We start from the raw sequence: 13,057 nt of genomic DNA, 5'->3' as shown, positions 1-13,057 counted from the left end.
AGAGAGACAAACCAAAAGAGGGTGATACCTCGTCTACAGAGTTGTAAACCGACTTGAGCCTCCGGCAATGACACAAGAGTCTGGTACAAAACAAAGTTTAATGAGCGCATAATGCCAAAGAACAACCACAGTGTTGAACTTAAATGCCAAGAGGATGACCAGGGAGTTGTCTAAAACTTAACGAATTTGCCCAATTGTAATTACACCCACTATGGACCAGAGACTCCAGACATGAAAATAAAGTCTGAGTGCAGAGTTTGTGTCCCATGGTGACCAAAAGAAGTCGACTAGCCTCACAGTACCCCATGATCAGTGGACAATGAACCCAATCCTCATTGGCGCTGACACTGTTGGTATAGGATGAGAGTTATTACTTCTTTAATTTTTATTTTTGTTTTTCTGTATTTTTACCTAATTAAAATGTTAAATATTACATGACATGATATTACAATATTTCTACCATATTGAATTAGAGAGCACCTCCCAACATAAAACAAATCTTACCGATCACAAATTACATAATTACTAATCACAAATTATATAAAAAATAAGCATTCATTCCTAACAATTATCTTAATAATTTTGCAAACCCGGTCACAAACATATAAGAAATGTTTCATGCAATTTGTTGTTAGAAGAGCTATTATCCCTACGCCAGCATATAGATGATATTTTAAGAGGATTGTTATCCATGGGCCAGCAAGTGGACGAGGATAAATTAATATCAGCTTCTCAAACTAGTATCACCTTTGAAGTCCCAACTTAAAGTATCAAAGTGCCTCTTTCAGATCCAAAAATCAACTCTCGTCGCTGTCCAGACCCATCTGTCTGGTGAAAGCTTGTTGTCATTGAGCGGTGACAAAATTTCAAACCCTGATATTCTTCCTTCAATAGTTCCAACTCCTAGTTAGTAGATCCTTCACATTGAATACTGGACCCTTCCTTCAATAGTTCTACTCCTAGTTACTAGATCCTTCACATTGAGTCCTGGTTATATCTGTTAGCACGTCCTCTTTTTTCCCTGTGCACAACACAATCTTCTTCATTTCTGAACTAAACATCAGCTCTCAGTAACTTAGTAATCAGGAGAGAAAGACAGAAACCCCAAATACTCTCCTCATTAGCTCAACTCCTTGTTACTAGACCTTCACATTGAATGTGGTTAAGGCTGTTAGCACCTCCTCTTTTTCCCTGTCCACAACACACTGTTCATTCCTAAACCAAACATCAGTTCTCAGTCACTTGGTAAACAGGAGGTAATTTCTGTTCCACTGGATCCATTTCTCGGTTTCTTTTGATCAGATTTGTAGTCCATCTCTCGGTATCTACTATATAATTAATGGCACAAAGTGGCGTTCTTGCGATTGTATAAATAAGCTCAATACTGTCTCAAATTTACCTTCCTTAAATTTTATCATTTGTCATCCTCACTCAGTGTCTGCTATACAGTTAATGGCACATAGTAAAGGGCTATTGCTCCTTAATTTCAGTGCAGTTTCAAATTTTAGCAAATATGTTATATTTTTGTATTCAATAATAAGTACTGCATATTATTTGGAAAGTCTCGTTCTTGAGATGTGAATTTTTGGACAGTCTCTTTTTGACGTGAATTTTGGGAAAGTCTCTATTTTGAGATGAATTTTTATTATTTGGAAAGTTGTCTTTTTTCACTTGAGATTTGGAATTGTTTTTGAAAAGATGTGATTTTTTTTTTTTATCTTTTTAAGATCTATCCCATTAAATTATTTGAGCCAATATTTTTAATTAGCAAGTGTGTTATATCTCCAATAAGATAGAATTTTAATAATATAAGATCTATTACATTAAATTACTTAGAGCCAATTTTTTTTATTCACAAGTGTGGTTTATCTTAAATACAATAGAATGACAGAAATTTGAGATATCTCTTACTTATTTTTTCGCATATCAGATTTCTAATCATTCTATCATATTAAATATGAACCACATAATTCTCATTATTCTATGGTGCTGGAGATGAACTGCACTTATTGGTTTGAAACACAATCTTAAATAATTATTTGATTTAAAACAAAGTCTCACATAATTTAATGTAATAGATAATTTAATGTAATAGATAGAGAAGAAGACTAAACAATCCTAAACTCAGAAATTTGAATTCTTATTATTTGAAATGTTGTTTTTTTACTTGAGATTTGAATTTTGATGTAGAAAGATAGTAATTTTTCCTTTTATCTAGAATTTGATGAAGAAAGATAGTAATGTTTGGAATTAACTATTTAATATATATTTAATTGATAATTAATATTTAAAAAATATACATATATATTTTTTTTAAACAACAATGAAAATATATGTTTTAAGCAAATGTGTTACTATTTCTTATGGTTATTTGTTGAGTGGGCCTAATTGTTAAGAGCATGTGTTTCCTCCTAAGAGGTAGAGGAGGTTACATGTTCAAAACTAGAGGGGGAGGGGGTAGAGAGGGTGTAAGGACCTGCGGTCGTTGGCACGCCCACCAGCACAAGTGCGACTGCGTTTGACAATGGACGAGCGGTGGAGAAAAGTGAAGAACGAGCTCAGGCTTAACGTGCGTAGGAGTCAAGTGAAAATGCGAGCACAAGGAGGAGAGCGACTTGGTTTATAGCGTGGGAAGCATGGATGGATTGCACCCATGGCCGACCTACACTTGGAGCAAAGGCCGATGTGCGAAATGGAAAGATTGCGAAGTGCAGGGGCGTTTCATAACGTGGAGGACGAGTCGGCTTGGGTAGCCTAACTCGCCTTGTCACCCATATAAGTTAGCAAAGCGTGGAGGTCATTTGGACATCGCTCAAGCATTCAAGCGAGTGTCTTCAAGCAAGAAGTGTGCAGATAAGGCCGCAACAAGGAGATAGAAGCAAGTCGTATGCGCCCAAGTCTTGGGCGAGTCGTTTAAGTGTGCACGGTCTTGAACGAAGGCATAGGGCGAGGAGTGCCCGACAGTTGAACGAAGGCGTGGGCGCCCGGTTGTGTAAGGGCGTGCACGGGTGAAGGTGTGGGCGCCCGGTTTGTGCGAAAGCTTGGCACGGGTTCTTGGGCAGCTTAGGTGACCGCCCGCCCATTGTGTGAAGGCAAACACGGAGGTGGAGAAGGGGACTTGGGTGAGGTCGCCCGCCCACCATGCAGAGGTAAATGAAGGGTGTCTTGGTGACTTGGTGGAGTCACCCGCTCGTTATGCACGAAGACAAGGTTCGGTTGTGAAGTGCGGAATGCAGCTCGTGTTAGGGCACGCCTGCCCGCCTTGGGCAAGGAAATCTTGGCTATCACACGGAGGTGTGATGATGTTGTAAATTTGGCTAAGTATGAAACTTGGTGTTTCCAAGTATACTTGTAAAGCATTGTAAACTTGTAAAGTTGTGTAATATATTATTCGGGCAGACTCATTGTTCAGGGAGTTGCCCCTCCCTTTATACTGTGCAATTGTGTTCTTCATTTATAATTGTGATTGATAATGAATGTGTATGGGTGTTCATTGGTATAAAGGAAACATTAATAATACTTGGTTGCGAAACACAAACTAAGTAGGATAAGTGGTTAGGCGTAGTCCATGAACATAAGTATTGGTGAAAAGAAAGTGTTTGGTGGTGCCGCACCTCGCCAAGCGCGGTTGAAAGACTACCATCGTCTCCGGCGTCATGAAAGTTGGTATCAGAGCTTGGTTGGAGCTGGTGATTGAAGCTAATTCAGGGTTGAAGAAGCTTGACAGTTGGTGACAGGTGAACAAGTACTTGCAAGTGAAGGAAGTTGATTTCACATACAAGTGGAACAAGAGTTGGTTCATGTTTTGCAGGGAACTTGGAGAAGACTGAAAGGCAAAGATGGTGAATGAACCTACGATAGGTCAATCTAGCCATAATGCAGGTCAAGTCTTCCGGTACAAAGTGTTGGCACAGATGGGTCAATGGAGTTCTAACTGGGTTTCGATGAAGGCTGAGAACATGAAGATTCAGGAAAGTTGTTCGGAACTAAGGAAGGAACTTGAAGAACTCAAGAGCCAAAGCGGAAGTACGACAGATGGTGAACTCAAGGAACTTGATGAGGAGATCCGACAAAGTGGTCTTGGTCTTCAAGAGCTCTTGGATGAGAGAGCTCGGTTAAGGAAGAAAAGAGCCATGGTGGAAGCCGAAATCAAGCAAATTGAGGAGGAGATAAAGAAGAAGCTTCTTGGTAAGAAGATCGTTGTAATTGAGCAGGAAGAGCTCCACTGCATTGACAGGCTGCGAACTCACTACCGAGACAATCCAGAGGATGTTCGAAAGCTTAGTTCTATGGAAGTAGTAGATGGATACTTGGTTGGTGCACTTGAGCAGAAGGCGATGGAGGACAAGCTTGAAGGAAGTCAAGCTAGACCAGGATCGAGTTGCTTAGAAGAGCCAAGCAAGGAGGTGAAGTACCTTAGGAGGAATGTCAAGTTGGAACACAAGCCAATTGACACTTCTGAGGCCGAATTCTTGAAGAAGGTTGTTGATGTGAGACACAAGATAAAGCGGACAGAAGGAGGTGATACCTTGAAGCTGAGTTTTGTGCAGCTGACCGTGAAAGGCAAGAGATTTGCAGCTTTGGTGGATACAGGGGCTACTCATAGCTTCTTGAGTAAGAAGGCAGCAAAGTCTTTTAGGAAGAACGCTGAAATGGAGAGGGAATGGAGTGCTTTCAAAGAAGTGAACTCTACCATGAAAGCTGTTATTAGTGTGATGGAAAAAACGCAGGTAAGAGTGGGATCGTGGTTTGGAAAGTTGTACTTGAGGATCATGGACATGGATAATCATTCTATGGTGCTGGGGCAAGATTTCATAAGGCTTGCACAAGCCATACCAATGGTGGACTGGGACATTCTCTTGATCACGGCTGAAGGAAGAACCATGATGGTTCCGATGAATAGAAGGAGTTGCTTGGGGTATAGACCAAGGATGAATTCTATGACTTTGTATCCCAAAGATCCAAATGTGAAGCATGAGGATGTGGAGCAAAGAGGACTTGGGAGTATGACTCAAACAACGAAGGAAGGGAAGTTGATTGACTTCGTTGCAAGAGCGAGGAAGAATGAAGTAAGTGAGAGATCAATCTCACGAACCTTGGAGCACTTGACAGAGACATCTTCTACTGATGATCTTCACAATGGAGTTGCGAAAGAAGGGAGTCCGAGTACTACTTCAGAGGCGGTGATTGATGAGGATTATGAAGGTAGAGATCCAGCTGGTATAGTGGACTTTTGCAGGTATGCTATGGGCATATATGAATTTCAGTTGACGAAAGCCAAGCTTGGAGAGCTTGGGTGTACATGTGAGGAGATTGAAGCTGTGCACAGATACTTAAGGACACAACATCAATTTGATACATGGGTGGATGAGAGTCAAGGAGAAAACTTCCTGGCCCTCCTTTCTCTATAGACAACCTTGGAGATGGGTTGGTGTAGGGACCTTGATTGGGAGGGGTTGCACCAACTTAGCTAGGGGCCTTGAGAGAAGGCTTCTTTATGACAGATTGCAGATGGCCAGATGTTGGGATGGAGTCTACGTGGGTTGGACATCATGGACAACTAAAGTCATGGACATCAGGTTGGAGACATGGAGCATGACAGTTATGCAGGAACATTATATAAGAGCATGTGTAGAGGTGTCATTCATGGACCTATGGGGAATGCCAAAGCAAAGGATGTTGTGCAGATGCTGTTGTGACATGGAGGTGTTTTGTATGATCCGATGGGGAGGTTGTACACTCCTTGTACAACAAGACCATGGACTGATCATGTTGCAGATGGGATGGAGATTCCATGGACCTGAGCATGGGGGTTGGACAAATTCTGGATGAGTCCGAGATGTAGCAGAAGTCAGGGAAAGATTGATGGGGGCATAAGGATGTGCATTCTTATGATTTGAGCGTGACAGTTGGACTAATCACCGAACTAGTTCGAGTCATGAAGGGTACCAATGTACAGAGGTGTGTTCGTATCACGCTGGGCCGAGGAGATAGTTGACAGAGGTATGTTGGCATCAAGACGAGGCAGTGTTGGCACATGATAGGAGTGTGTTGGCATCTGATGGAAGACTACAAGATGAGGACCAGACATGATGGAGATGGTAGTTCTACGTATGTTGCAGGGATGTTTGTAATATGTGGAGGAATTGATATCATGGATAAGACTGTTCGGATATGGAAATCTTGATCTTGGTGGATGGTTACCAGGATGGTATGTTGTCGAGGACGACAATGACTTCAGGTGGAGGAGGATGTAAGGACCTGCGGTCCTTGGCACGCCCACCGGCACAAGTGCGACCGCGTTCGACGATGGACGAGCGGTGGAGAAAAGCGAAGAACGAGCTCAGACTTAAAGTGCGAAGGAGTCAAGTGAAAATGCGAGCACAAGGAGGAGAGCGACTTGGTTTATAGTGTGGGAAGCATGAATGGATTGCACCCATGGCCGACCTACACTTGGAGCAAAGGCCGACATGCAAAATGGCAAGATTGCGAAGTGCAGGGGCGTTTCATAACATGGAGGACGAGTCGGCTTTGGTAGCCTAACTCGCCCTGCCACCCATATAAGTTATCAAAGCGTGGAGGTCATTTGGACATCGCTCAAGCATTCAAGCGAGTGTCTTCAAGCAAGAAGTGTGCAGATAAGGCCGCAGCAAGGAGATAAGCGCAAGTCGTATGCGCCCAAGTCTTGGGCGAGTCGTTTAAGTGTGCACGGTCTTGAATGAAGGCATAGGGCGAGGAGCGCCCGACGATTGAACGAAGGCGTGGGCGCCCAATTATGCAAGGGTGTGCACGGGTGAAGGCGTGGGCGCCCGCTTTGTGCGAAAGCTTGGCATGGGTTCTTGCGCAGCTCGGGTGACCGCTCGCCCGTTGTGTGAAGGCAAACGCGGAGGTGGAGAAGGGGACTTGGGTGAGGTCGCCCGCCCACCATGCGGAGGTAAATGAAGGGTGTCTTGGTGACTTGGTGGAGTCACCCGCTCGTCGTGCACGAAGACAAGGTTCGGTTGTGAAGTGCAGAAAGCAGCTCGTGTGAGGGCACGCCCGCCCACCTTGGGCAAGGAAATCTTGGCTATCACACGAAGGTGTGATGATGTTGTAAATTTGGCTAAGTATGAAACTTGGTGTTTCCAAGTATACTTGTAAAGCATTGTAAACTTGTAAAGTTGTGTAATATATTATTTGGGCAGACTCATTGTTCAGGGAGTTGCCCCTCCCTTTATATTGTGCAATTGTATTTTTCTTTTATAATTGCTATTGATAATGAATGTGTATGGGTGTTCATTGGTATAAAGGAAACATTAATAATACTTGGTTGCGAAACACAAACTAAGTAGGATAAGTGGTTAGGCGTAGTCCACGAACATAAGTATTGGTGAAAATAAAGTGTGCGGTGGTGCCGCACCTCGCCAAACGCGGTTGAAAGACTACCATCATCTCTAGCGTCGTGACAGAGGGGGTCGAGAGTATGTATGCCTTCCTAGACTTAGCAACAATCTAGAGGGGGAGGGGGTAGAGAGGGGGTCGAGAGTATGTATGCTTTCCTAGACTTAGCAGTAGTCAAATCGTTGTGTGGAGGTGTGTCCCTTGTCCCACAATGGGGTCTCATATACCAATTTGGTGTCTGGCTTGGCAGTGACCGGGTCCTTTGTCTTATAAACAAGGGGGTCTCTGATCCAGATTTAAATAGGGACGCAAAAAATTACAAAGATACAACAAAAATAATATTTCATTTCATTAATGTAAATTACCGAAATATGCTTACAAACAGAAATGGAAATAAACTAGCTTGTCGATGGTAGCTTATCTCTGAGGAGAGATATGACAACTAAATGCCTCTGAACTGTCTTACAATGAAGCTTGAAGGCCTATTTATTGTTGAGAAACAATGGAAAACCCTAAACATCCAAAAACCTAACCCTAGGAGATGAAACGCCAAATTGTGGGCCCTGTTTGGGTAAATTGGTACATCAACTTCCCGATGTTGTAACTTTGGCATACAATCTCTGTTTAACGCGCACAATACCTTGTCAGAAAGATCTATCCGAGGACTACAACTTTTAATTGAGCAACTATGATCGAAGTTGCTCCCAATTTTCCAAAAAAATGTCGTTTAGGGCCTCAAAACGGCTCCGAAAGTTTAGGACACGAAAAACTGCCAAAAATAGTAAATTGTGCTACAATTAAGGAAACTGAAAAACTGTAAGAGACAGTTGTGTGGGTCCAAGTGGGATAGGTGGGTGGCCACCAACATCTACCTAGATCAGTCTCATACACCAATTTGGTGTTTGGCTTGCCCATGACCGGTTCCCTTGTCCCACAATCAAAGAGGTCTCCCTTGTTCCACAAACAAGGGGGTCTCATACACCAATTTGGTGTGGCTTGGCAGTGAGTGGGTCCTTTGTCCCACAAACAAGGGGGTCTCATACATCAATTTGGTCTAGCTTTGCAGTGACCAGGTCTCTTGTCCCATAAACAATGGGGTCTCATACACCAATTTGGTGTTTGGCTTGGCCGTGGCTGGGTCCCTTGTCCAACAAACAAAGGGGTCTACCTTGTTCCACAAACAAGGAGGTCTCATACACCAATTTGTTCTCTGGCTTGGCCGTGACTAGGTCCCTTATCCAACAAACAAGGGGGTCTCCCTTCTTCTACAAACAAGGGGGTCTCATACCCCAATTTAGTGTTTGGCTTTGGCCGTGACCAGGTCCCATGTCCTACAAACAAAAAGGCCTTATACACCAATTTAATCTTTAGCTTGGCGGTGACTTTAAAATTCGGTATTCATAATAATAATTTGCAAAATCAAAAATGGGAAAACATTTTTTTTTTAAAGTTGTGGAAGACATTGGAATACTGTATGTAAAGGGCTCCACGCACTGTATTTATGTCTGTTAGCTGAAAATTTCTCCAGCAAGAAATATAGCTTCCTGAACTTTTGTAAATATCTCTGTTCATGTGTATAGATCTCTGCTAGCGATTAGGTGCAAATTTCGTAGCTTCCTGAACAATAAATATATATATATATATACCCGTTGACCTTCGTGTACCCAAGCCCAAAAGAAAGTTATACAATGCCCTGGACCTTCTTAAGCTGTTAGAATCTTCTTATAATTATACAAGGAATACAAACTGATGCATTATTAAGATTTCAACTGTAGTTATACAATTAAAAGCATCCAACCTTATTCAGAGTAACTCCTACCTTTCAGCCTTTGCTGAACAAACCTCATAGCTGACCACGAAGGCTGAGCATACCCTATCCAGACTATGAAACACAGAACACCAGAAGTGTTCTCAGATACATTATACAAACTTATAAAGCAGCCTTTGCTGAACCTCATAGCTAACCACCTAGACAGATCATATTCCACCGCTATTGTTAAGCACAGATCATTAGAAATGGCCTTAGAGTACAGTATCCACCACATATTATTATTATAAAGTAAAAGCTATAATACTAGTACAGGAAAGCAGAATTTATTGCTAGATACTGCTGGATATTGTTACAGAAAACTGTGCTACTTCCGGCACACAATACCACGTCCAGCTGCGCTGCCACTACCGCAGGCAACTTCAGGGAAGTTGTGTCCGGCCACAGACTCGATCGCGCGACCTGCAAACCTTGTGACCTTGCAGTCAGCATCAAAGAGACCCGAGGCCGCAAACTTATCTTCTCCTCCCATGATGGGCATGGCCACGCCGACCTTCACGGGGCTCTTGAAACTGGCCGAATAGGTCTGCCCCAGGACACCGGTCACATGGGGACTGAGAGCCAAGAACTTGAAGTTGAGCTCCAGATGGGCGAAGCAGTCGTCTTCGGTGATCTCATATTTGTGGATTCTCGACTCCTCTGCGGTGATGGGAACCACTCGGGCCGTGATGGCGACGCTCTCGGCCACATGGACGGTGACGCTGTTTGCGTCCTGGAGGCGGCTGATCTTGAGCCCGGGCGCCGACGTGGACTCCCACTCGGCGCCACGGCCCGGCGGGAGGACGATCGGCTCGTTGTCCAGGAAGAGAGAGAGCTCGTCGCGGGCATCGTCCCACTTGGCAACCTTGTTAGCGCCCAAGTAGAGTTTGTGGGAATCGAACTGCACACCTATGGACTGCACCCACGTGAAATCGCGCTTTAAACCCCCCTCTTTGCTCTTGCCAATGAAATGCCCATTGATCTGTAGATTGGTCTCGGAGACAAGGCAGAAATCCCGGTCCTTCTTGCCATGAAAGTAGAACATAATACCGTCCCCGCCTATGAATCTGGGGTCCTGGCACACTGCGCCCGGCTTGTCACAGGCTGTGAATACAAGTCAAACACAGTGTAAGAAAGTAAATTTCAAGAGATTTCCAAACGGCCGTTATTGTTAAAATATTATTATTATCTTAATCGCTAGATCTGAAACTTGATCCATTTTTCTGTTATTTATTCTCTTTTTACTATTTATTCTATGCTACTTAATCTTATTATTCTATGTTATTTATTCTGTGCTATTTAATCTTATTGATTGACCAGTATTTTCGTCTTGATTTCGAAAATGATGAACCATTATTTCATCTTGATTTCGAAAATGATGAACCATTAGTAAATTCCAAAGCGTTAACCACAAGCATTGCTTATATAATTTGTCCCAAAACTTATTACAAAAATTCCCAACTGTTATTTTCTACACCAAGAAATTCTTCTATGCAGAAAAAAGGAAATGCCAAACAAACAAGCATACGCATTCCTCACATTTCTTATAATTGCTTCATGACATACAGATCAGGGTAATTCAGCTAAATTTTAGCCGAGTTTAGTAGGCTAAGTTTTTAGCCATTTTGAATATCCAAAATTCATGGCATTCCCCTGGAATATAGCCTAATATAGCGTAGTTTTTTATGTCTAGAATCTTTATGTAAATTTGTGTTTAGAATCTCAAGCAATCTTCTCATGAGACACCACCATTTCCCTACCACTTTCTATGGAGATACCCCTTTCTTTTTAGTAATATTGACTTTAGAGATCAATGTTGTTTTTACACCAATGTTGTTTTTAGACATCACTACTTTTATAAAGAAATGATGTTGTTTTTAAATATCATTTTTCTGAACACAATGTTGTTTTGAACAAATTGTTGTAACCTATTTAAATGCGAAAAAACTCCATTCAAATGTGTGTAGAATCTCAAATGTATGTGTAGAATCTCAATCCAGCAAATGATGTGTGTAAAATCTCAAGCAATGTTGTTTTTGGGCACCACCATTTTAAATGCGAAAAAAACAAAACTCCATTTTCAATGCAAAAACACTCCATTCAAATGTGCATAAAATCTCAAGCAATGCTGTCTTTGGACACTACCATTTTAAATGCGAAAAAACTCCATTCAAATGTGTGTAGAATCTCAAATGTGTGTGTAGAATGTAGAATCTCAAATGTGTGTGTAGAATGTAGAATCTCAATCCAGCAGCAATGTTGTGTGTAAAATCTCAAGCCAGCAATGTTGTGTGTAAAATCTCAAGCAATGTTGTCTTTAAACACCACCATTTCTCTCACCTAGAGACCACAATTTCTCTCCCATTTCTCTCTCCCACACCATTTCTCTTTCCCATCCCATGGAGTTCTCCCATTTCCCATCCCATGGAGTTCTCCCATTTCTCTCTCCCCTGGAGTTCTCTTACCTAGAGAGGGCCATGGAATTCTCCCATTTCTCTCTCCCATGGAGTTCTCTCACCTGGAGAGGGCCATGGAGTTCTCCCATTTCACTCTCCCATGGAGATCTCTCACCTGGAGTGAGAGCCATGGAGTTCTCCCATTTCTCTCTCCCATGGACGCCATGGAGTTCTCCCATTTCTCTCTCCCATGGAGTTCTCTCACCTGGAGAGGGCCATGGAGTTTTGGAGAGGGCCATGGAGTTCTCTCACCTGGAAAAGGCCATGGAGTGATAGTTCTCTCACCTTGAGAGGGCCATGGAGTGATAGAAGTTCAACCCATGAACACCACCACTTCTCTGTTTCTCTCTAGCAAGATTCTCTCTAGTAATATTGTCTTTAGACACCACCACTACTATCCAGCTTCTCTCCAACAATGACAGCTTCTCTCCAACAATGAGAGATGTCTCTCTAGTAATATTGTCTTTAGACACCACCACTACTATCCAGCTTCTCTCCAACAATGACAGCTTCTCTCCAACAATGAGAGATGTCTTTAAACACCACAGAGCAATGTAATTCTGAACACCCACCCTTCTCTAGAGTTGGCTTTTTAGACACCAACACTTATCCCCAGCAATGTTGTCTCCCCGCGCCAACACTTCTCCCCGGCAATCTTGTCTTACAATATATTGCTGCTACAGAAATTGTTAAAATAAGAAAAGAAAAGGTCTAAATCACACTTACCACAAATTGGTTTGCAGAGCTTGCAATCCACTTCACAGACCCTGGGACAACCAGGAGGGCAGGCATGAGCAATCCCATAGCAACCTCCATAGTAAGGATCCTGGCAACTAGCCTTCCATGCGCTAACTTGGGCTGCTCCTGCAACAAGGCAACAGGCAACAGCAACCAGAGACCACTTGAAAGCCATTTTTGCTCAGCGAACTATTACAATGTATAGCCACGGAAGATAAAAGACAGATTATATAGATCTGTAGGGTGAACGAAGGAGGTCCATGCATTTGGCCAGAGGCTAAAGGGCCTTCACGTGCATCCTGTCCTTTCTGCAGAAGGGAGATGAGGTGGCGGGTGGTTGGCACTGGGCAGTGCTGCTGCGGTGTTCACATGTCCATCACTCTCATTCCGCCGACGATGGGAAACCATTTAACATAATTTAAAGACGAAACCTTACTTCTTGATTTCCGCTGCACAGCGAATATTCCATGGTTTTTACCTTGGCTTATGAAGACTTACGTAGGATAATATCAAGCTACATGTGGCACTCAAAGATGTAGGGTTTGAAATCGTTATCCCTAGATGATGACATATTGCAGGTTTTTTTTTTTTTTTTGAGATAGCTCAAGATGATTTTTTCAAGTATTTAAATGTTATAATATTCATAAGCGAAGTTGTGCTCAAAACATTTTCATTA

The 13,057-nt window shown here is 42.7% G+C and overlaps 1 protein-coding gene across 1 annotated transcript; it reads right to left on the bottom strand.

Annotated features, from left to right (window-relative positions):
* Positions 1-9,108: 9,108 nt before the first annotated feature.
* LOC149188860 (uncharacterized) lies at positions 9,109-12,600 on the bottom strand. The gene is made up of 2 exons (XM_089411724.1): positions 12,370-12,600; positions 9,109-10,291 (listed from the first exon to the last, which is right to left on the bottom strand). The coding sequence occupies exons 1-2, from the start codon at positions 12,554-12,556 to the stop codon at positions 9,516-9,518; spliced, it is 963 nt and encodes a 320-aa protein (XP_089267850.1). The 5' UTR covers positions 12,557-12,600; the 3' UTR covers positions 9,109-9,515.
* Between the last annotated feature and the right edge of the window lie 457 nt (positions 12,601-13,057).

This window comes from Pinus tabuliformis, chromosome 3_1 (genome assembly GCF_031772625.1).
Source record: "Pinus tabuliformis cultivar Carrire ecotype Pingquan chromosome 3_1, CPIR1, whole genome shotgun sequence".
Lineage (NCBI taxonomy): Eukaryota > Viridiplantae > Streptophyta > Pinopsida > Pinales > Pinaceae > Pinus > Pinus tabuliformis.
This window is presented reverse-complemented; position numbering and strand designations above follow the sequence as displayed.

What these genes read in the sequence shown, in the direction of transcription:
- LOC149188860 (XM_089411724.1), bottom strand. Translation starts at nt 12,556, where the DNA reads ATGGCTTTCAAGTGGTCTCTGGTTGCTGTTGCCTGTTGCCTTGTTGCA. An exon ending in GCTCTGCAAACCAATTTGTG is followed by an intron (nt 10,292 to 12,369) that starts GTAAGTGTGATT and finishes TTGTATTCACAG; the next exon opens with CCTGTGACAAGCCGGGCGCA.